Source organism: Neophocaena asiaeorientalis, unplaced genomic scaffold (genome assembly GCF_003031525.2).
Source record: "Neophocaena asiaeorientalis asiaeorientalis breed wild unplaced genomic scaffold, Neophocaena_asiaeorientalis_V1.1 scaffold364, whole genome shotgun sequence".
In the NCBI taxonomy this organism is placed as follows: domain Eukaryota; kingdom Metazoa; phylum Chordata; class Mammalia; order Artiodactyla; family Phocoenidae; genus Neophocaena; species Neophocaena asiaeorientalis.
In genome coordinates, this window is record NW_020172457.1 from 456,032 (window position 1) to 481,659 (window position 25,628).

The 25,628-nt window shown below is 36.2% G+C and overlaps 1 protein-coding gene across 1 annotated transcript in view; it reads left to right on the plus strand.

The window, feature by feature from the left end:
* MTPN (myotrophin) overlaps positions 1 to 25,628 on the plus strand; it is a 60,716-nt gene that overhangs the window by 21,711 nt on the left and 13,377 nt on the right. Inside the window, exons 2-3 of the mRNA XM_024737956.1 lie at positions 15,100 to 15,213; positions 16,088 to 16,171. Of these exons, the coding sequence (XP_024593724.1) occupies positions 15,100 to 15,213; positions 16,088 to 16,171 (198 nt within the window). The remainder of the gene's footprint in view (positions 1 to 15,099; positions 15,214 to 16,087; positions 16,172 to 25,628) is intronic.

Consider the following 25,628-nt stretch of genomic DNA (forward strand, 5'->3'; position numbering starts at 1 on the left):
TATTGTAGATCTCCAGGGGCCCCAGAGACCTTTTCAAGAGATCCATGAGGTCAAAACTCTTTTCATAATACTATTAAGACTTTATTTTCTCTTTTGATTGTGATCATAATTTTACTGATGGTGCAAAAGCAAAGGCAAGTAAAACTGCTGTGTGAATCAAGACAGTGGCACCAAACTGTATAACTGCTAGTCATTGTGAACTTTACCTACACACGTGTAGTTAAAAAACATCCCCTTGAGAAGATTAATAATAATTCACTTCTACTAAATCTTGATTGTGGAGTACACTTCTTTAGTATTCTATGTGAAGAAATGGGAAGTGTTCATAAAGTACTTCTACATTCGTTGGGGTTGCAGCTTGCTTGCACTAGCTGCTTTTTTTATGAAACACGATTTAAAAAAAAATCCACTGACAAATTATAAATTCAGCTATTCAGACTTGGGTATTTGGCAGATACTGTCTTGAAGATGAATTTAGTGAGACTGTCAGTTCAAGGAAAACAGCTGATAATTTTTATTGCCAAAGACAAAATTCAAGCTTTAAGAGAGAATGCAAATTTGGAACATTTATATCTGCCATTTTGAGTTTGACAGCTTCCCAGTATTTAAAGACTTTTCCAGTGAGATCTGAAATGATATCATTGAATGTGATGTTTTGATATTGTATAAAGAAATTTGTCAACATTTGGAAGATCTGCATAGCTCAGTAAACCAATATATTCTAAATTACCAATGCATGAGATTACAGAATCATGCTGCATGGATAAAAGAGCTATTCAAAGTGTAAGTAGATGGATGGATTTTAATGTAACAGAGTATGTTACATTAAATACATTTAATGTATTTGAGTATGAATAAATACATTAAATAAATAAATACAGAATATGTTACATTTTAATGTAACAGAGTATGAAGTTTGTTGATACAATTTCAGATTCCACATTGTAAATAACCTTTAACAAACTGCCACTGTTGAGTTTTTAATATAGTGTCAAAGAAGAATATCCATAATTGACCTAAAAGACTTAAAATTTTTTTTACTTGTTCAACTACATATCTGTGGGAGGCCAAATTTTCTTCATCTATTTCAGCCAAAACAGTATGTCAAAACAAATTGAATGTGGAAGCAGATATGAGAATTCAGTTGTCTTCTATTGAAGCGAACATTTTAAAAATTTACAAAAAAAATTGGGTCGGCCAGAAAGTTCATTCAGTTTTAAGTAAAAATAAAAGACATATTTTTCATTTTCTCAAAGAACTTTATTGAACAACGTGTTTGCTAACCAAACGAACTTTTTGGCCAACCCAATATAATACAGTGCCATCCTCCTCAGTTTTGGGGTGGGGCAAGTATAGTTATTTTTTATTAAAATTTCATTTGTTAACATGTAATGTCTTTTGTTATTTCTAAACGAATTAATAAACATTTAAAAGGCTTTCTAATTTCAAATTTGATCAGTACTTATAGATATAACCCATATTTTTTAAAAAAAGAAAACCCTGGGATCCTGAGACTAAAATGTTGGCGAATTACTGCACTAGAAGTCTAAGGTTTGCCTCCCTCTCTCAGGGGAGCACGGGTGACATACCTGCTGATTCGCTGATACCCAAGACTGCCTTTACACATAAATATTGATTTGCATAATTTATTCTTTCCAAACTGCAAATCAGAAATTCTCAACCTTCTGCCTACATCCAACACCTCACACATTTCCCATTAGTATAAGTGTCAGTAACTCTCCTCAGGGGATTATACCTGATACCCAAGCCTCCTCCAGATATCATTATTGTAGATAGTTTCTCCCTCTTCTTTAGAATTCAGTGTTGTAGGGAGGTCAGAAATAAAAGATCAGGCTAATTTAATTTTCTTTCCTGTTAATGTATTTTTTACTTTTTATTTTATTTTTATAAAACAGAAATTGTAAAGCTATATTAATGGAGGGGATCTATTCAATTTTGTCTGTAATCTAATGAGCTTTTATGATCTGTAGGCTCAGGTCTTTCTTGAGCTCAAAAAAAATTTACTTTTATAACTAGTTTGGTTCCCTTTGTTCTGGTTCTGTATTATTTATAGGTTTGAACTTTAATTATACCAGTCATCTTTTTCAAATTATTTTTTTTCTTTATCAGCTCCGTATTATGGGAAATTTCTTAAGCTTGTTCTCAATTCTTTATTTAATTAAATTTTCTTAATTTGAGTAGTGCTGCCCAACTCTGCTGACTTTGGTGCAGATTTTAATTTTGCAATTGCAATTTCAGTTTCCTTACTATATTTTACTTTCTCAGCCAGCTTCCTTTTCTTATCAGCTGGCATCTCAGTTGTTCACTCTGTATGTTTGCCTGTTTTCTTTTTAAAATACCTTTTTCATAGAAACCATGTCTTTTGGATTCCATTTTGGTAACTGTGCTTTCTAAAATTGTTGAGTTTTCAGTATGATATTCCTTTTCTTTTGCTATATGATTAGTTTTCATACATCCCCATATTGTTTTTCTTCTGGTAGTTCCTTTTTTTTTTTTGGCCACGCCATGCAGCGTGTGGAATCTTAGTTCCTCGACCAGGGATTGAACCCTTCCCCCCGCTCCTCCCCGCAGTGGAAGTGCAGAGTGTTAACCACTGGACTGCCAGGGAAGTCCCAGTTACTCACCTATTAAAGAGGGAAAGCTATCCAGATTCAGGGTTGTGAACAGATAGGATGTGAGGATTGCTTCTGACCATACTTATCACCTGCGTATGTGCTAGAAGAATTCTAATTTGGGGTGCCTTTGTTGGCCTGATGTGAGATCTTTTATACTCTCTATTGCCTGCTTCTAATACACTATGTAAAAAATTCTGTCTTAAGGCAGGAATGTGCCTATGTCTCTCTGACTCTGTCTCTGCTTAAGATGATCCTTTGTGGGTGGAGAAATAGTGGGTCACTTTTTTTCCCTCTGACGGGAGCAGACCCTGCAGCTAAGAATGAATATGCAAGTAGTTGGCCAATACGCTTGGTTTTCTGAGCTTTTTAGGGTAGTCTTTTTCTGTCTGTTTTCACAGAAGTTGGGACAGGCATATCAGGGAATGTTTCCTTGAGGATATATTACTTATACTAGAGTTCAGTTTGCTTTCCTTTTAAGTCTGTGAACATAAAATTCAGATGATGTCAGAACTTCCAAACATTTAGTATTAGCGTTAGGGTTTAATGTGTTCCTATTGGGTTTAATTTATTTACATTTAAAGCATGAAAATTCTGTTTAATTTTTGAGCTAAAATTAATTGATGGCACACTCACCCAAATTTCATAAGAATAATATCAACAGGTCCTACTTTCCATGAACTTCACCATTTTATGTTCTCCAAATTCAGCATAATTTAATTCTGTACTTCACATTTTAGCATCTTGATCCAGTCATTTATTAGTTTCCGTAGCAAAGCAAGGCATAGTCAATGACTGTTAGTGTTTTTACAAAGCATATAATCAACCCATAACCCCTTTCCCCACTCACCAAGGTAAAGTGGTAAGACTTTATTTTCTCTTTTGTGACCTGATTTCAGACATGTTAAAAATACAGGAAAATGTGTGCTTTGGAATTGATGAAATATGATATTGTTATGTTCTGTAAAATAAGAACTTTAATATAGGGTATTTGGTATTAACCTACATGTCCAGAATTAGGAGAATATTTAAGTAAACCGGCACATCTATTTGACAAAATATTATGTGGCTTTCAAGAATGATAGCAAGATATTTCATATATAAAATAATAGTGTGATTATAACTTTTTCAAGCAGCTACTTTCATAGAAAAAAAGTAAACAGAAGTACAGCAAGGTAGTAATAATGGTCATATTTTGGATCGCAGGATTCACTAGAAGAAACATCTCTTATTTTTCAAATTTTATTTATTGATCATGTTACTTTTTAAGTGTGTGTGTATGTTAGTAGTAGGGTTGTTTGTAACACTTACAAAGAGATCACTTAGACCTTAAGTTGTGCCGTAATAATTTCCATTTTTGCAGTTCCTAGACTGTTAGATAAAGGAACTCTCAAGCATTTCATTGAAATTTGGATGTTTTAATGGTATGCTTGGGGGCGTATGGGAAAGGATAGTTAGATGAGAGTGTGATGAACTAGATTTAAGACTGTTTGAACAGTAGTACCCAAATACACTACCTATCTCTTTATGTAGCAAACTGAAGGAAGCTTCCTGACACTGGTGGGGCTCATTCCCTAGTCTTTTCTTATTTAATTTTAATGTCTTTAGGTGACCATCTTGAAGATAGGTGAGATGCAACTGGAGGGAGGGGCAGATGAGGACTAACAAATTCCTTTAAATAAGACTCTAGAAAGAACTTGGCAGCCTGGAAAAATAAGATGACCATTTTAAGATGCAATTTAGTAGCAGTTAATGTAATGGCCCTCCATGTATACTCAAAAAGTCAGTAATCCAAGTTCAGGATAACAGCAAGTCATATAGAAAAGATTTCATTTTAGTTACTATGTCATCTGACTGCTAAACAATTAATAATCTAACATGCAAATAGGGACTCCTTGTTCCATGTGTCCCCAGAGGATAGGATCAGAACCTGTAAAAAGTGAATTTTCCAGCATTTAAATAAGGAATAGACTGATTTGTAAGGTCTTGAATTGCCTTTCATTAGAGAGATTCAGCTATGTGTTGGGCATGCACAAGCAGGGATTCAAATGCAATATGGGTGGTTGAATTAGATGACAGAATCCTTTCCAACAATGAGATTATGTGACTTTCAGACACTCTTAACAGTGTTTTTTAAATACATACCTCTTTATATTTGTTTTGTATATGTATATGTTTTGGTAAACAACAGGTTACATAATATGACAAAGATGGTATAAATGATTACACTAATTCTTTAAATTGGACTTTTATGCACAAGTCACCCACAGACATTGTAGACAATATATATAAATAAGTAAAGCATTGTCCTTTCTTTAACGGAGTTATATCATTGAAATACCTAATTAAATAAACGTAAATGTAGTAAGAGACATATAAATAAGAACTATGAGGATTAAAAGGAGGGAATTTTATATCAAGAGTATAGTGGGCAGGGGAGTATCAGGTAAAAGTTTTAGAGAGAAAATAGATCTTGAAGGGTAAGTGGAATCTCATTACACCAAGACATGAGTGGAAGTGGGGTGACTATGCCAAAGAAAGGTGACATCATGAAGTTTTCCAGATGTGGGAAAGCAGTGGTGTGTTGGGAGCGCAGTGTTTCAGAATAAAAAAGCCAGAGTGGTAAGTTGGTGTTGAATTGAAGATGAGTATCATGGTGAGTGAGGATTTTCTGTTCAACAAAAGGGAGCAGTTGAAATTTTTTTGCTTGAGGAAGAGGTGTGATCAGTGTTACTCTTTAGGAACTTTAATTTACTTGATTTACATTTGTTGAATTGTTGAAGGTGGAAAAATTGAGTGGAAAGCTATTCAAATGAGAACCATTGAGGCCTCTAATAATAATAATATTGGTTGACATTTTTTGAGTGCTTGCTGTACAGGTACATTATGTTATTTCATTGAAGCCTCAAAACAGTACTGTATATAGTAGATGCTTTCCAAATGAGCACCTCTTGGATTTCCAGTTGGCCTATGAGAATTCCATACACCATAATATATCAATTAATTTCTCCAGGCACCATTCTCGCATATGCATACCTCCACACTCTCCAAATCAGTAGACACCCTGTTGAATACTGTTATTTCTTAATTTAGCATTTTGTACTATGCTATTATAATCAGCAATCAAAACAAATTTTTATTGAGGTTTAAAAATACCATATTTGGAATTATGGTAGAAATGAAAAGTGTAAGATGTAGTTTCTGACCCCTAAGGACCTTTAAAGTCTAATTAACACCACAAGATAAAAATACATGAAAAACTAAATGGCAGTAAAAGATGAATTGCCCACACACTAAGTTATTGAACATTCTGTTCATTAAGGCTCTTCTGTATTTTGTAGTACTCAACTAAATGGCATTCATTTATTTGCCTGCTAGCTTCCCAAGAAGGCAGCAAATTCTTTGAGTCAGAGCTGGGCCTTTCTATTTTATCCCAAGCAAGTAGCACAGTAGCAAGTAGGCTCGTTAAGTATTTGTTGAATTAAATTAATTGTAAATAGTGTATCTTTTTCAAATACTGTATTTCATCATTTTTAGATCCATGCCTACTTTTGTTAGTAAAACAACTCAAAGTAATAATAGATTTGAAAGAAAAAAAATTTTAACTTTGAAATGTATGTATATATTTTTTACATTGTTCATGTTGTTGTATTAAATCTTCTTGCTTGAGCCAACTTTTGTGGAAAGTTAAATATACCTACTGTAGCAGCCATTTTCAGCATCCAGTCTCTTAAACTACTTTGTTTTCATGGCCAGAAGTACAGAAACACCTATTTCTTTGGTCTAGAATATAAGAGGGGGCGGGGGGAACAATTGTTCCCAGATGCATTTAACCGTAAAAGTGAGCTAACTGTAAAAGACTTTAGAGGTCATCTCCTCCAACCACAGATTTTTCAGTGAGGAAACTAAGGTCTTCCAAGCTTCTTACTTCCCCATTGTGGGCAGTAGCAGAGGTAACTTAGAGCCGAGGGCTTCTGTTTGGTGTTCTTTCCACCATTTAATACTACTTCTCTTCATAAAGTAGAAAACTAGGCAGTGAACGTTAGAGGAAGGGGTTCCTAACCTCTCAGGGGTCATGGCCCCCTTTAGACTCTTTACCTAGAAAATTTTATGCACACACAAAGAATTAGTAAGCTTTTTGAAAGTCTGTTCACTGATTGCCTGGTGGTCTGTAGATCTCAAGAGGAAAGGTACACAAATTAGCATACTATATTCATGGCATCAGAAATAGATGAGACTGAATTAAATTGTACTGTGCTCTTCAATAGTCAGCTTATGGTCTTCCAAGGAGTTACTCTAAGCCATAGAGTACACATGGCCCAAATTCCTGAAGCATCCTTGGGCAAAACCCATAGCAGTAGCTATGGGTTTTGAGCTGTGGCTTTTATATTAAAACAAACAGAACATACATATGTATATGTGATACATGCATATTTGTGCAGATGTATTTGAATGAATTTTTAATTTGTTTAGGATTCTACTTTCAGACTCAGAGAAGCATATATTTTCTATCCTTTGCTATTTGGAGTACTTCAGTGAAAAAGTTTGAGAAGTACCGGGTGGAGAGTTAGTAGGGTAGGTTATTTTATATTTTTGTGAGTGTATTAGGTAGATAGATAGATAGATAGATAATAGATAGAAATTCATACATATTTTGTTAAATTAGTTAATAGTGAAGAGTAAAGTTCTTGTGGGCAGAGACCCACAATTCCACTTTCTTATACCCTTAGCATGCCTAGCACAAGGCTAGGAACATGGTTTCTCAGTAAATGCTAGTTGATTTATTGATATTAAAGATAGAACTAGATCACTGTACCAATATATTTCTAGTCAGATAAGAGAATTTATCAGTATAGCTGAGGCTCATGGTTATTTAGAGCAATGGTACTTGAGAAGTAAAAAAAACATGACCAGCTTTCTCAAATGCCAATAACGTCATTATTGGAGCATCAGGAATCAACACATCCTAAAGCATTCATTCATGGTCACTTCGTGGTTCTGGATAGAGTATATTAATTTAAACTACTCACCAGAAAACATCATGAAACAGTATTATTTCATATATCCAATATTACATATATATTATATATACATATATAACATCTGGAATATGTCATATTTAGAAAAAAATAGCGTCAAAACAACTTTCTTGGTACAAGAAAAATATGGTAAAAAGTACAATTTTAATGTAATAAAAATCTGTTGTATATTTAACAACCAACAGGCTTCATAGTGCAATGACAGGAAGGAGATTAAAATGAAACTGGTTAAATTATTCTTGCTAAAAAGGGAAAGGTGAAGCTAGACAAGCCTGGATGTGGTGACAAGTTAGATTTGTCAGCCTCCTTTACTTGAACTGCATATGGCAAATAGAAGCTGTGTGCAGAGTTACTTGTCACCTGCCTGGTTATTTACACCCATATCATGGTGAGGATTTATTGCTGCCCAACTCTGTGACAGTGATATTACTGCATGATGGTGTCTTTAAAAACACATAAACTTTGTCACTAAGGAAATCCCCCCAAATTCTGTAATCAAGGTATTCCTATAAAGATACTATTACAAGACTATAAGGCTAACCAATTTTTAGCAACTGTTTGAATTATAAATATATGATGATAATCTGAATTCATAACCAGGATTTCAAAAATTTGTTTTAAACATGTAGAAGTGGACAAGTCAGAAGAGGAGACGAAGGAATAGAGAGCAGGAGGAAAACTACAATAATGTGGTGTCCCTGAAATCAAGGGAAGAGAGAGTGTTTAAAAAAGGAAGGAGTGATCAACTTTATCACTGTTGGGAGGTCAGTTAAGGTGAGGACTAAGAGATAACCTTTGCATTTTGCAACGTGGAGGTCTTTGATCTCAGCAAAAATGGCTATGGCATAGTATTGAGGGTGGAAGCCAGATTAGAACAAGAAGTAAGAAACTGGAGATAGCAAATACAGACAGTGCTTTTGGTAAGTTCAGCCGTGAAAGGGAGGAAAGAGAATAGTAACTAAAAGGTGAATATCAGGTTAAGGATAGTTTTTTGTGTTGCTGTTTGCGTTTTTAGCCGAAGAGTTGAGAATGGCATATTTCTGATGAGAAGGAGCCAGTACAGCAGGAGAGGTTGAAAAACACAGACAAGAAAAGGGATAAATAAAGAAATAAGTTTAAGAAAACAAGAAAGGATGATATCCAAAACTTAGGTGAGGGATTGGCTTTAGATAGGAAAGGATTTGTCAGTTGCAGGAAGGTGTGGTAGAGAGAAGCTCGGGAGGAAGTTCATGTCCGAAGACAGTTTTCTGTTTGAAGAAGGATATGAGGTTATCTGCTGAGAATAAAAAGGAAGCAGGAGGCTTATAAAAAAATTAAAGAGATTTAAAATAGCCATGTGGAAGGTAGAAAAGCAAGATAAAAAGGAACATGGTAAGATTGTCATGTAATGCTAAGGGACCTGTTGAAATAGGGACCTGTTGAAATTGTGCATCTCTCTCTTCTATCCCCAGAATCTGGGAGACAAAATTAGGGTTAAATTTTTCTCTGTAGATGGTAATGTTTCATGAAGTTAGAATGAAGATTATAGAATAGGTGTCTAACATCCTCTCTTCTGATGTAACTCACTAATGCCAAGGGTGAGGAGAAAGGAACTAGATAGAGCACTATCTTCCCTCCCTATTTCACCACCACTACTGAAGTTACCACCCATCCAGACTGCTGGAAAGCTGGTGAAATTGTCATTCAAACCCCTACATCAGTAAACATACCACTGATCTCAAGTAACTGCTGCTGTTACTGGATAACTAATGCATTATCAGTATTTGCTTGAAATAGAAGATGACTTACTTCCAAGTCTTTTGCTTCAGCAATTTCACCATTTGTTCAGTCTAAAAGCTTCTATCATGTAAAATTTAGTATGTGTCAGAGGTATACTAGGCACTGGAGCTGCAAAAGTAAATAATAGTGACATGATACCTGACCTGTGTTCACAGAGGATACAGACAGAGGCAGGTAAGTAGAATGTGACAGGGAAATACAAGGTGCTTTGGGCACCCCTGTGAAGGTCGTATGACTCAAAGTTGCAGTAGTTAAAAGATGACTTTCCAGAGGAAGTTTGATTAAAGCTTGATTCTAAAGAATTAATAGGAATTAACTGAACAAAGGACAGTGGGGAGGAGTGCTGTGAGAATTAAAGCTGGAAAGGTAATCACTGGATATAGATCACTCCAAGTCTTGTAAACCGTGTTTAGACCTATTCTCTAGGAGCAATGGGTGGTCATCAGAGTACTTTTAAAAGGGGAATAATGTGACCACATTTTGTGTTTAGCAAGATCCCTGTAGCTGCAGAGTAAAGGATGGAGTAGGCATAATGGGGGCTGGAAGTTGGGGGTGCTAAGAGGTTTTTTTCAGCAATCCAGACAATTGTTTTGACCTCTAAAGCCCACCCAGCTAGTAGGAGTCGTATGGATCCACTCTTATGCCACTTAAAAACTTCTTGTTCTGTGTAGTTTGTTGGTTACAGAGGTCAGGAGCTTTTCATTCAGCACTAACAATGAAGGAACTTGACCTCAAATAGCTTTTGCTCTTTAAGTCTCCCATGAAGGTTCTGTTACTCATTCCTACACCTATTCTACCTCAAATATTGATTTGTTAGCATCTCATTTTACAAGAATTAGAGCCACAGAGACTTGATTTAGGAAAATCTATGTTACTGAGGTGTAATTGAAATGTAAGAAACTGCAGATATTTAAAGAGTGCAATTTGATAAGTTTTGACACGTATACAATCATGAACCCATCACCGTAGTCCAGATAATGACTAGATTTCATTACCCTCAAGTGCCCCTTCATAGTCCCTCCCTTCTGTTACCCCCAAATAAGCAACCACTAATCTGCTTTCTATCAGTATATATGTTTGCATATTTTATAATTTTATGCCAATACCATGCTTTCTTGATTACTGCAGTTTTTAATAATTCTTGAAATCAGGTAGTGTTAGCTCTCCAAATTGTTCTTTCTTTTCAAAGTTGTTTTGGCTGTTATAGATTGTTTGTATTTCCGTATGAAATTTATAGGGTCAGTTTGTCACTTTTAAACATTTTTATTTATTTTTGGCTACGGTGGGTCTTCGTTGCTGTGCACAGGCTTTCTCTAGTTGCGGAGAGCGGGGCTACTCTTTGTTGTGGTGCGCAGGCTTCTCACTGCCATGGCTTCTCTTGTTGCGGAGCACGGGCTCTAGGCGCGCGGGCTTCAGTAGTTGTGGCATGCGGGCTCAGTAGTTGTGGCTCACGGGCTCTAGAGCGCAGGCTCAGTAGTTGTGGCACATGGGCTTAGTTGCTCTGCGGCATGTGGGATCTTCCCGGACCAGGGCTCGAACCCGTGTCCCCTGTATTGGCAGGTGGATTCTTAACCACTGCGCCACCAAGGAACTCCTGTCAATTTCTTTTTAAAAAGCCTGCTAAAGTTTTAACTGGTATTGCATTGACTCTATACATCAATCTGTGGAAAACTGACATCTTTACAGTAATGAGTCTCCCAATCCATGAACATGCTGTGTATCTCTCCATTTATTTCTTTAGATCCTCTAATTTCTCTTCAGCAGTGTTTGGTAGTTTTCAGTATATAGATATTGTACATTTTTTGGTAGACTTACTAAGTATTTCATAAATTTGTATGCTATTGTAAATAATATTGGTTTTAGTTTTGATTTGCAATTATTAATTGCTAGTGCTATATAAAAATGCAGTTGATTTGGTATATTGATCTTTGTCCTTCAGCATTGCTAAAATTACTTATTAGTTCTAGTAGCTCTTTGGTAGATTCCATTGGACTTTCTGCATAGACAATCACACCATCTGCAAATAAAGACAGTTATACTGCTTCCTTTTCAAAAGAGACGGGGTTTGTTTGTTTGTTCCCTAGTTGCACTGGTTAGAACCTCCAGCACAGTGTGGAATAGAAGGTAGAAACTGACATCTTGTCTTGTTCCTGATTTTAGGAGAAAAGCATTCAATCTGTCACAAATTAAGTATGATGTTAATTGTACTTTTTTTGTAGAAGCTCCTTATTAGGCCAGGGAAGTGTCCTCCTTTTCCTAGTTTACTGAGTTTTTATCAGTAAAGGATGTTGGATTTTGTCAGATACTTTTTGAGATGATTATATGATTTTTCTTTGTTTAGATGTTAAAATAGTGAATTATGTTGACTTTTTCAAATATTCAACCAACCTTGTATTCCTGGGGTAAACACTACTTGGTCATGGTCTATTATACTTTCTATATATTGTTGGATTCAGTTTGCTTAAATTTTGTTTAGAATTTGTGTTCTTGAGGGACATTAGCCTGTGGTATTCTTTTCTTGTAAGTCTTTGTCTCGTTTTAGAATCAGAGTAATGCTCACTCCGTAGAATGAGTTTGGGTTCTTTCTGTTTTCTGGAAGAGTATGTAGAATTGGTATTACTCTTTTTTCCTTAAATGTTTGGTAAAAATTTACCAGTGTAGCCACCTGGGGCATGGGAGTTTCTTTGTGGGAAGATAGTCTGTGAAGTCTAATATTAGCACTTTGTCTTTTTTTTTTTGATCATTCTGGCTAGAGATTTATCAGTTGTATTGATCTCAGAGAATCAGATTTTGATCTCTATTATTTTCCTGTTTTCATTTCATTGATTTCTGCTTATTTTGAATTTAATTTTTTAATAGACTATTTTTTAGAGCATTTTTTAGGTTCATAGCAGAACTGAGCAAGGTACAGAGATTTCCATATGTCATTTCTCCCCCTAGTTTCTTTCTTTTTTTTTTTTTTGCGGTACACGGGCCTCTCACCGTTGTGGCCTCTCCCGTTGCGGAGCACAGGCTCCGGACGCGCAGGCTCAGTGGCCATGGCTCACGGGTCCAGCTGCTCCGCAGCATGTGGGATCTTCCCAGATCGGGGCACGAACCCGTGCCCCCAGCATCGGCAGGCGGACTCTCAACCACTGCGCCACCAGGGAAGCCCTCCCCCTAGTTTCTTAAGGTAGAAGTACAAAGATCGTTAATTTGAGGCCTTTCTACTTTTCCAGTACAGGCATTTAGTACTATAAATTTCTCAGTAAGTACCGCTTTTGCAAAGGCCTGCAGAAGAAAATCCTTTCTTTCCTGTCATTCACACAAAGCCTTTCCAGTATTGTCACTTTTGTCTGCTAAAATAAGAATTGTAAAGCAGCATCTGCAGGGATAAAGGAGAAAGTTTAAACTCACAACAGTTCCTTTTCATATGCATTTTGCATGCTTGTACTAAGTAAGGAAGGAAGATATTGCGTATTTTGACTCAGGAAAATATCTTTTCTGCGGTACGCGGGCCTCCCACCGTTGTGGCCTCTCCTGTCGCGGAGCACAGGCTCCGGACGTGCAGGCTCAGCGGCCATGGCTCACGGGCCCAGCTGCTCCGCGGCATGTGGGATCCTCCCCGACCGGGGAACGAACCTGTGTCCCCCGCATCGGCAGGCGGACTCTCAACCACTGCGCCGCCAGGGAAACCCAGGAAAATACCTTTTTGACAAAGCTATCTTGTTGAATACTTACTGCAGTTATTTCTTTACTTTGTTTCACTGAAAAGCCCTATCCAGTTAATCCTCTCCAGTTAATGTAAATAATGGAAAGGAAATAATAATGAAAGGAAAACTAGTTTTATCCAAATCATTTGAAGGAGTACCTCATTGCCTCAAAGCCTCACATTTCTACAGTTGTGAATAAAGACTAAGGTGGTACACCAAGTCACCCTTACGTTTAAATTTGTTTCTGAATATAAAGTATATTATAATAAATCATATCTTTGTATTTCAGCCATTATGCAGAAACCTGCATTAACCTAATTTTGGATAATCTTTTAGAACCAGTATAAACCAACATTAGGAATGCACAGCAATAATACTTAACCTCTATTAAACATATTACCCTGTGAGGTAGTGTGTTAGATACTTTACATGGATTATCTCATTTGATGATACACTAAAACCCCATGAGGTTTATTTTTAGTCCCATTTTACAGATAAGAAAACAAAGATTTAAAAAGTAACTGGTCTAAGGTCCTACAACTGACTGGTAGAATTGGAGCTCTAACCCAGCCTTCGTTGATCTTAAGTATGTTATACACCTTTCTTCTATATTCATATACTTTATAAGAGGCCCTATTTTACTGTAAATATCACATGTTGACTTGAATAAACAACCCATTAGAGGTTACTGCTGTGAATTACTCAAGTACTCTTAACAGAAAAGGGTTGTTTTATCATTAATTCAAAAGAGGACAATTATTTTTGATGAAATTCTTGATCCTCCACAGAGACAATATATTTGAAATGTACATCTGGCCTGGAACTCGGGAACACTCTGTGTAATTTCGTTTCCTGACTTAAAGCTCTGATACCTCCACTGATTGTTGTAACAGGCACGTGATCTCACCTCTTGGAATGCTGTTTGTTTGTTTTTTTTTTTTTAAGTACCAGCCCTTGAATAATAAGTAAGATAATATAGCTCACTCTGATACTTACTGGAGAATGTAAAACCCTGGAGTTAAACGTTTTCCTTAACAGAAAAAAAAAATACCTCTGTATATTTAAAGATTTCAAATTGTTTGAATTTAATAACTTCTTTGTTTGAAAAACTGATGCATTATCTTTATAGTGACCCTTAACATTAAAAAGAAATTTTCTTTTTAAAAAGAAAAGTAATCCACTGAGTAATGGATTTCATTCAGAATTTGAGTATATCTCATATGTACATAGGTAACATAATAATAGCTAATCATATTTCTATTAATATTAGCTATAATATCTTAAGTGCTCTACATGGATCATTTAGTTTAACCCTCACCACAACTCCATTAGATGTAGGTATTGTTATCTCCATTATGTTTAGTCATGTGATTATTTGATTAAAATCTGCCTCCCACACTGGATGGTAAGCTGCGTGCAGTCAGCAGCCATTTCTGATTTTGCTCACTATTGTCCCGTGTGCACAGAGCCGGCCATACAATAGCGCTTAAATGCTGAATGAATGAAATGAATTCTTAATAGCTAATACTCATTACCTTGTGATGATGATGTCTGCCTCCATCAAAGTAGTGATACTGTCTCTGAAGTATTAAAATACATGTCATATGATCTGTGTAAAATCTAAGTATTTGAACTCATCAGTCTTTGGTGGCCACATCTTGACATCGTGCTGATAGAACTCCTTAGAAATAGAAATAGAGCACAATAATAGATTTCATTACATTTAGCATTTTTTTATTGTTTTCAGCTTGACTAATCATGATTTGAATTGCTGTCATACTGTGTGCTATTTGTACAGAATTTAAAGTTCTTGGTTACTTATTTCACTTTGCAAGAAATGTAATTCTTTCATGAAACCCTTGCAGCTTTAAGAAAGTAAAAATAGCAGGTGCCTCAATTCCCTTCTTCAGTCTACCATCCTTATGCATATTGTTTTCATTTGGCTTCTCTTATAAGGGAGAAGACGTCAACCGGACACTAGAAGGTGGAAGGAAGCCTCTTCATTATGCAGCAGATTGTGGGCAGCTTGAAATCCTGGAATTTCTGCTGCTGAAAGGAGCAGATATTAATGTATGTAAAGAACGTTGTCATTCTAGAAAAAATTCTTGTATGCTTTTGGGTAATTGTTTTCTGTAGATTTATAAAATAGTTACTGGTGGAAACCTCATATGAAGTAAGAATATAGTCTGAAATTATACCAAATTTCTGTAACTTAGAAATACATAGTTGTGACTTTATTTAAAATAAGCAGAACAAATTGATTTTTTTTTAACTGATAAAACTGGGGGGTAGATGTTTCCTTTTCAAGTTCTAAAGCAACGTGAGAGTTAGCACTGTCTGTAGGTGGCAAATAGCTATCACCCAGTGGAGCATAGGACTGCAGTCATGAGAAATCTAAACTGGAGTTTTGGACAAAAGTCAGACAGCAGTCGTCTCTTGACTCTTGCCTTTTGTAGCTGTTGCATTTCAGAGTTTTAGAAAAATGTTTAAGTAACCATGAGAGCAAGTGAGATGAACTTTTCACATCTCAGGGGATACCATGTCACGTTTCACATCTCAGGGGATACCATGTCACGTGGCCCAGTTGTGGCAATCTTTTACCTCTTCATTGGCTATGTTCCACCCCTCTCGAGATTCCCTTCCTGCACCACATTGGCACATCTACAGTAATGCGGAGTTGAGGCTCAGAGAGGTTAAGTAATTAGTCATGCAGTAAGTGGCAGAGCCCAGATTTGAGATGGGGTCAAAGCCCTGCTCCATCTCTTTCACTAGGCTGACTCCCAAGGAGAAACTGCGTGTGGGCTTGGGCCTCTAGCAGCTCCTAAGAGGCTAAAAATGGGTAAACACTGATTTTGAAATATTTATGAGCATTCCCTAATTAGATCTAGAAGGAAGGAATAAATGAAAAATGGATGAGGTGATCTATATCTTTATTATTTCATAGGCTCCAGATAAACATCATATTACACCTCTTCTGTCTGCCGTCTATGAAGGTCATGTTTCCTGTGTGAAATTGCTTCTGTCAAAGGTGAGGTCAATTGCTGATTTTTAATTGCTTTTTCCATTACTATGTAACTGTTTAAGCTAAGTATTTGGTTGTTAATTTAAATTTTGTGTGGCATCAGGGACAGAAAAACTAGAGGTAATATCCAAAATTGAGGTCTAGAGCAATGTTGCTCAAAACAGCTGGTCCACAAGCTGTTTGTTACCAGTTCATGGTGGGTAAAGAGGTTGGGCTAGAAAATAAGTCAACACAGTCTCCTTCATCAAGAATATCTTGCTATTTAAAAAAAGTTAGCCAAACTAGGCATTGTAGTTAATAATCAGTAATATAGAAAATGTTGTCCCATGCTAGTAACAGTTTGCAGACTGGTACCATATTCACATACCACGCTTTGAGTAACGCTGGTTTCAAATTTGTATGAACTTCATTTTCTGTAGTACGTACTGAGCAAGATTATTAGAGGCAGATTGCTGTAAGGGCTCTCCAAGTCATCTGGTTTCTTGATGTGATTGAGATCATGGTAAATTTGTAGTTTTCCAGTGTTTTACCTTTGCTATTACAAGCTCTTAGATGAAGTACAACGTCCAGCCTCAGAAATTAACCAGTCAGTTGCAACCATTCTAGGTGTATAAGATGGGACCTGCAAATCTTGGAAGACAAGAAATCTTCATAAAATAAGGCACCAGTATCAATCCCAAGGTTATCATTTCATGGCCATACTCTGGAAAGTGCTGTTCATAACATTTCATTTGGAATTTTAAAAATAAGCCCTGCTAAAAGAAGAAAGAATTAGAAATTAAATGAGTAAATGTATATGAAGCATTTTGCCACAGTATCTGACACATAATAAGTACTCAATAAATAGTAGCTTTTACCTCTAAGACTAAAGAGGATTTTATGCTTCATAGATTGAACTTCAGTAAGATTTGGAGAACAATGAGAAAGTAGCACATTTGTCTCAACACTTCATTGACAACTTTTCAAAGATACTGTCTGAAAGCAGTTAATTCAGGTCCTCTAAAACTAGGGGGTTTACCCATACCTTCATGTTAAACACAACTACCGGATTCCTTTAAATGTGTGGTGGTGGTGGTTTTTGAAAGTTTGGGGCGGGGGAGGGGTCGGGAGGTTTTGGCATATGGCAACAGGAGTTTTTCCATATTATACACCGTACTGATATGAAAAGCCAAAATAAAGGGGGATTATTATTCTTTGCCACTGTAATGGATCCAGAATCTGTGGTAGGATGTACTCACAAAGATTTCCAGCCACTGTCTTTCTCCTTACTGTCTTTCTCCTTACTGTCTATTCCTCCACAACACCCATGAAAAGATTAAAAAGTACCTTTGAAAACTACTGGATAATTTCATCCCTGGGGGAATACTTTTGCATATTATGTTAAAAACTGGTTGTCGAAGGCTACAGATATTAATTTACATTTCATGAAAGATTTTTATAATTTCAATATTTTGTTGGTTAGGACCCTGTATTGCAAGTAACTAAACCCAGCTCAGACAGGCTTAAGCATTAAAGAGATCGTGTTGTCTCACATAGGTCTACAGTCGAGGCACAGCTTGTCCATGGGCATAAGTCACGTGACCAGCATCTGACTTCTTTTTTGGATACTTCTCAGCTCTTCCTCAGTGTTGACTTAATTCCCTTGGCCTCAATCTATCTGCTAAGTGTAGAGCAAAAGAAACAGTTAATACTGTATTATTGATATATTTGAAAGTTGCTAATAGGGTAGATCTTTAAAGTTCTCATCAAAGGAAAACAATTTTTAAGCTATGTGAAGTGATATTAATTAAACTTATTGCGGTAATCATTTCACAGTATATAAACAAATCATTATGTTGTATACCTTAAACTAATAGTATTATATGTCAGCTATATCAATTACAAATTAATAAATTCGTAAGTCAGAATTAAACAAGAAATGAATGGTTCCTTCCTTCCCCTTCTTTCTCCCTCTTTCCCTGACCTTTTCTATCTAGCCAAGGGTTTTCTTCTCTGAAAATAAAAAACTCCATGGGATCCTTTTTAGTTTAGGGCTCTGGTCATTTACTAAATGAAATGCCCCTAAGCAGGCTCCTCCCTCCTAGCCAGATCTCAAACTGTAGATCAGAACTGTATTTCTTTCTGATAAGATTCTCTTTCCTCCTAGGACAAACAGAGCCAAAACCATTGTTCCATATTTCTTATTCCCAAAACATGATGCTCTAGGTGACCAAGACCTTGTCTATAAGATTCCACTGTTAAGAAAGACTCTTCTACATTAAATAAGTTCATGAAGAGCTGGCTTGGTTTGAATGTACATTAGGCCCCTGACATGTTATCCCAGAAGGGTCTTTATAAATATGTGCTGTGTTGCTGAATTACTGGTTATAAGTTGAGTTTCCTGACTTTTAAGTAAGTAGTTTTTAAATTTTACTTGTGCCCATAATATTCTTTCATTTGTGTCTGATCCTTAATTTTTGTAGCTAAACAAGTGACATTCAGAGAAGTGACATTCAGAGATGGCTGTACTGATGGCACATCATTTGTAACCATGTAGAGCTGTTATTGACTTTAGATGAAAGGGTTTTTTTTTTTTTACCTTTTTGAAAGCAACATAAAATTTAGTTCTTTTTTCAAAATTAATTACTTCAATTTTATTTTTGCATAAGCTCCTTTAATGTGTACCCTATAGTTCTATTAACCAAATTTTTGAGGGGGGAAACTGTGCTCTTTAAAAAATCCTTAATTGCTAAAATAAGGCTATTCCAGTACACTTTTTTAAAGTGCAGTCAATGTTTGTATTATGAAATCTGGTTTATTCTGTCTTTTATCAAAAGTAGAATCTTTATCAATTACTATTAATTCATTTTAAAAGTATGTAGTTTAGAAGTTTTCCACATTCATTGACATCTCTAATGTACAACTGATCCGTGAACAGCAAAGGTTTGTATTGACCCAGTCCACTTACACACAGATTTTATTCAGTAGTAAATGCTGCATATACTGCACGATGCATGGTTGGTTGAATCCACAAATGTGGAGGAACTGCAGATATGAAAGGCCGACTGTAAGTTACAAGTGGATTTTCAACTGCAGAGAGGGTCAGTGCCCTTAACCTCCCCGCACCACGCTGTTCAAGGGTCGACTACATTATTCCACTGGTATATCATTAGCATAGGAAAAAAGCCAAAACAATAAATTTTAAAACTCAGTATGATCACAACTAAACTAATAGAGAAAAACAAAAATTACAGAAAACAAAAGAATGGTAGAATGTATAAAATCAAACTCTATGCTATATGCTGTATTACTTACTGGACTTTTTAAAAAAAACTTTAATGCAATGGAAGATGAAGTTCATGACACAAGTAAAAATTTTAAAAATTTAATTCTTTATTGTCCATATAGCAAAAGAGGAAAGTAACATCTGTGGGAAATCTAATATAATCTTTGTTTATATAATCTCCAAATACATAAGTATAATCATCTCCATTTTATGGATGAGGTGACCATCTGTCCTGAGGAGGTTAAATAACTACCTGAAGTCTAATAGAATATAATGAAATCAAGATTTGCTCCAAGTTATATGACTCAAAAACCCATGTTCTTTCTACTACTTGAGAGTGGCTTTCAGACTTACTGTCAGGGATAGCTGTGAGAAATGATTATGTATATTTCCGCAGGTAAAAGATATTTGGCCTGATTTTTAATTGATACATTCATGAATGAAAAAAATGTAGCGATCAACACTTGTGGGACTTCCACTTGAAGCCTGAGGTCTGAGCACATGCCATGGGTATCTCCTTTTTGCCCTCTGATGACAGAAAAGATGTTTTTAAAATGAATGAATCAACATCTGTTTTAGACCATAAGACAGCAGGGTTCATTAGACAAGAAATTATAATGAAGCCTTGAGAGACAGAAGGCAGGTAGGATGAAGTTGAAGAAGAAAACATTCCCAAACACGAGCATGAGAGGACTGTTGTGAAAGGTAGGAGTTGATCCAAGGCAGCTTGAAGCCCAGAAGTGGTCAGTACCCTTGAGGAACAGATGAGTGAAGAGTTGGATGTGCTTTCAGTAAGAAACAAATGAGACCCAGAGGTGAAGACTGAAGGAGGTACGCAAGAAGTCAGTATGTGAATAAATCTAAACAAATATTGAAATACAAAACAAACATGAACATTTAAAATAAGCTAAAACAAGGGTCCTCTGCTGGCGCAGTAGTTAAGAATCTGCCTGCCAATGCAAGGGACACGGGTTCGAGCCCTGGTCTGGGAGGATCCCACACGCCACAGAGCAACTAAGTCCGTGCGCCACAACTACTGAGCCTGCACTCTAGAGCCCGCGAGCCACAACTACTGAAGCCCATGCTCTGCACGCTCTGCAACAAGAGAAACCACCACAACGAGAAGCCCTTGCACTGCAACGAAGAGTAGCACCTGCTCGCCGCAACTAGAGAAAAGCCCACGCACAGCAATGAAGACCCAATGCATCCAATAAATAGATTAATTTATTAATTAAGCTAAAACTATAGAACTGTTAAATAATAATTTAACAAGAAGCAAGGGAAATGAACAAAACTCCTGGTATTCTCACCAAATCCAGAGTACATGAGAAACATTAGTAAAACTGGTGAAAGGAAACTGATGAAGCAGGTAAAAAATGCAGGCTCGAGAAGCATCCTGGGTAATTGAGTGGTCCCAGGGAGTAAGAAGCCCAAGTGAGAGTATGAAACAGAAGAAGTGGCAGCTGCACAGCAGTCATTAAAAAGGCCAAGCCTAACCAGACTTCAGCCTGATGTTATGAAAGCAAAAACAGACCGTGTAAGCACCTGTCATTTTGAATCGTAATTATCTCACAGTTGAATAAGGTTCCTCCTTCTTTGCCCTAAAAAAATCTTAACAGGAAATTTTTGGAATAAAAGAGATATTTAAAAGATGTATAAAAATATTACTGAGCTGATCTTCCTGATTAGAATCTCAGATACCTGAATAATAGCAGTGTTGCATGAACACATTATTTAGAAGAGAGTTAATCTTGAAGTGGTACTCTTGAACTATAATATTATAATCAATGGATGTTCATAAGTCCAAAATTCATTTATTTTTCACAGTTACATATAATTTGAAATCATCTAGTTTCTGTGTAAAGAAACAGTTCTCTAAGAGAAATAATAGTTTACCTGTAGCATTAATACACTATCATGTTAGACATTTCCTTTAACAGTATGGTATATAGTATTTAATATATACCAAATTTCTATAATATTTATACTTATTAAAATTCTTTATAATCTATGTAATCCCTTTGATAATAAAGGATTTTAAGAAGTATCCTTATTTTCTAAGGAAAACTGTTTCTAAATAATCCACTAAAGGATATTGTGGGGAAAGGAGAAATACTTAACATCTTTAAAAGATAATACAAGTTAACCTTTAAGTTCGCTATCATTTAGAATTTAGACAGGTAAGCTTTCAGTCGTTTACTCTAGTGTGGTTTATACTCTGTCCCTTATATACTATATATTGCTATTAAAAATGACCAGTCAACCTCCTATTAAAACAAGAATTCTTTTAAACAAATAAATAGAAAAATTACCCCAGCATGAGAGAATCACAGATCTCATGAACTGAAAATTTAATGAAAGTTTTTAAAACATTATAATTACTGTTTTATTCTTAGATTACAGAAACAAACTGACAGTATACTTGTTATTATAAACCCATTTGTTGATTTGTTGTTAGTGATAATACGAAGCTATATCTGAGAGAGAAAAGTCCAAAAGAAACTTTGGTTTTTTTGTTTTCCATCATTTCTCTGCTTCATGCTGTGTCAAAGAATTTACCTCCTTAGGATATCTGCTGTAACCTTACAACGGAAATATGTAACCACTGATGCTTGTGCAACTCATGTTAGTGACGCACAGCTGTTTCAGACCACTCTGTACATTCATTGTGTGGGACAAATGAGTGAGAAACAAAGATTTACTCAACAACCTTCCTTTTATAAAAAGAAAGTCAAAATGATTAACGTCTTAACGTACAATTGCTGTAGAGAAGAAAAAGTACTAAAAATCAGTCTGTTAAGAAAATACAGAAAACCACCTTATCTGATAACATTGATGATTTGCCCCCATGTATTTTCCGTGCTGTGTTTTAAAAAATCAAGTGGCCAGTTAATAATAAAATTTGAATACCCCTCTCAAATACCAGCATTGTCAAATCCTCAAGAAGGATCTACGGTACAGATTTTGTTGCTTGAATTGAGAATCAAGTGCGTAAGATATAAGGACTTAGAAGTCAAGCCTTTCAGCCTAAATAAGTAGGTGTGCTGGTAGGTAGAAACATTTCTTTACTCAAATTACTCACTGTTCCACTCCCAGTAAAATCTAAACAGTTTCACACATTCTGAAGCACACATTTTATGATTACTTGGAATCCCCAGAGTTCTCCATATAACATGGGCATGTTTGGTTTCAAAAAAATTTTAGGACAGATGACCTGCAAAGAACTGAGCAATGCCTTTCTGAATTGCCTTAGAAAAATGTGTTAGAAAAGGACTAGCAGAATTGATACAGCTAGAAAACTTACCCCCCTAAATAACTGAAGAAACCAGTTGTTAATGCTGTTTTGATATATCTCACAAATCTCATCCACAAGTATGCCCATTGTAAGCTCATTGTTTTTTTACCTATTTAGCTCTTTTAGACTGGAGTGCATCATTATTTTAGATAGTTTCTGTTAGTGACATAAACTGTGAGTTGTGACATCACACACCCCCAAGTTTGGTTCTGAGTTCTCCTTCCTAATAGCTTCGGGGCTTTGAATAAATTCCATATCATCCCAGTCTAAGCATCCTCTCCTGCAACATGGGGCCAGTACTCATCACATAGAGTTGATGAGCAGGTAAATTAGCTCATAGTTAAAATAGTACTTATACATAGGAAATGTCATTTAAGTGCTTTACATGTATTAATTCACTTAGTCATCACAGTAATCCTATGAAGTAGGTACGATTTTTATCCCCCATTTTACCATTGGGGAGACTGAGGCCCAGGGCATTAGGAAGCTTTCCCAGGCTCACACAGCTCGATAGGAGGAGAGTTAGGATTCAAACCCCATCACTTTGGCTCCAGGGCTTGTGTCTGTAACCACTACATTACACTGCCTCTCAGTGTAGCCAAGTAGTTAGAAGAGACACTGTATGCAAGTCATTGACGGCAATACTGAGCTCATCCTAAATTCTCAGTAAATACTAAGACCAGTTAGGATTGATGCAGATGACTTTGATGTATTTCTCAGAAAAGGGAAGACTTGCTGCAAGAATGAGGGTTCCCTGAAAAGCAAGTTTTATGAAAATAACTGTTTCAAATAAACAAACTTTTCATCCAAAACTTACAGTGTACCACATCATAGGTAATATATTGGCTCACTATCTGAATGTCTTTGGAGAGAAGTAATTTGAAGGCTCATTTATACTTTCTCCCATCCCTTATATTTCCATGATGAATTTCTCTCTGAAACCTTGAAATGATCTTTCTGTTTTTGCTAGATATGACTACAGTGGAGATGTTAAAAATCATATTTTCACAAACAGTGGAGATGTTAAAAATCATATTTTCACAAGGGTAACATAAGAACAAATCTAAGACCATTTATATGCAACTGAAAATGAACTGTAGTCACTGTCTCCAAAGGAGAAATAAAATGAAGAGAAATGTAGAATACATGTCATTCCCTGTTGCATAGTTAGCATGTTGTTTAGAGAGGCAGAGGGGGTGCAGATGAGGAGGAGCATGGCATTGAAGTTAGAAAAGCAAGATTTAACACCTGGTCCTATGCTTCGTTTCATATCCAATGAAGCACAGTTAACAGATAATAAAGGACTATGACAAGTGCTGTAAGGGAAGTAGGGTTCAACTGTAACAAAAACTCCTACTACAGAGATTTAAACAAGAAAGTGGCTCTTCTTTTTCGTGGCCAAATAATATTCCATTGTATAATTAGTTCTTATTTTTAAGAGAGATTAAGAGAATTTTTGATCTAGGAGTTACTGCCGAAATCATGTTAGGTTTACCATTTTATTTGCAGAAAGTAGCACAGAAAGGTTAAGGGACTTGCCTAAAGTTACACAGCTAATTTGTGGTAAAATTGGGTGGCCAGGTTCAGTATGTCCTTGAACCACACCACCTGCTTTTTCTTATTTTGAAGTGTAGTTGATGTACAATATTATATAAGTTACAGGTGTACAATATACTGAGTCACAATTTTTTTAACTTGAAGTATAGTTGATTTACAATATTGTGTTAGTTTCAGGTGTACAGCAAAGTGATCTGGTTATAAATATATGTGTGTGTATATCTATATACTTTTAGAAATTCTTTTCCTTTACAAGATATTGAATATAGTTCCCTGTTCTATACATACATCCTTGTTATTATTTATCTATTTTATATATGGTAGGTGCATCTGTTAATCCCATACTCCCAATTTATCCCTCCTCACCCTTCCCCTTTGGTAACCATAAGTTTGTTTTCTAATCTGTGAGTCTGTTTCTGCTTTGTAAATAAGTTCATTTGTACTGTTTTTTAGATTCCACATAAAAGTGAAACCATAAATTTGTCTTTGACTTCACTTAGTATGATAATCTCTAGGTGACAACATGGGTGGACCTTGAAGGCATTATGCTAAATGAAATACGTCAGACAGAGAAAAATACTGTATGATCTCACTTATATATGGAATCTACAACAAAAACGAAACAAACTCAGATACAGAGAACAGATTAGATTGATGGTTGCCAGAGGCAGGCGGCTGGGTGGAGGGTGTGTGGGGTCAAAAGGTTAGAGGCCTAGAATTACCAGGTAAGTCAGTCCTGGGGATGCAACAACAGCACGGTAGCTATCCTTAGTACTGTATTATATACCTGAAAGCTGTGAAAGACAGTAAGGCTTAAAAGCTCTCATCAGAAGGAAAAAAAATTCGTAACTCTACAGTGATGGATGTTAACCTTATTGTGGTAAATTTTGCAATATATACATGTATCATATCGTCATGTTGTACAACTAAAACTAATATAATGGTCTCTGTCAATTATATCTCAACTTAGAAAAAAAACAAGTGGCTCTTAATGAAATGCCTGAAGGTGAGCAGTCCAGGGCTGAGTAGCTGGCTCCACTTGTCCTCAGTACCCCACACTCTCTTCTTCCCTGTCTTCCCCACTCCTTACGGTTGCAAGATGACTGCTGAACCTCCAGGCATTGTGTCTGTTTTGGGCAGGGAGAAGGGAAACAGTTAAGGACACTCTCCTCCCTGAGGCTTTATTGGAAAAGGAAAGCTATCCACAAGATGCCAGCTTTGTGCCAGATGGCCACCTGTAGCTTTAAGGGAGTCTGGGGATTCAGTGCCTTTTCAGCCTCTATAGGAGAGGAAAGCACAGAAAAAAGGGGTTTGCGCTAGACTTTGGATGAGCCAAGCTGTAGTAC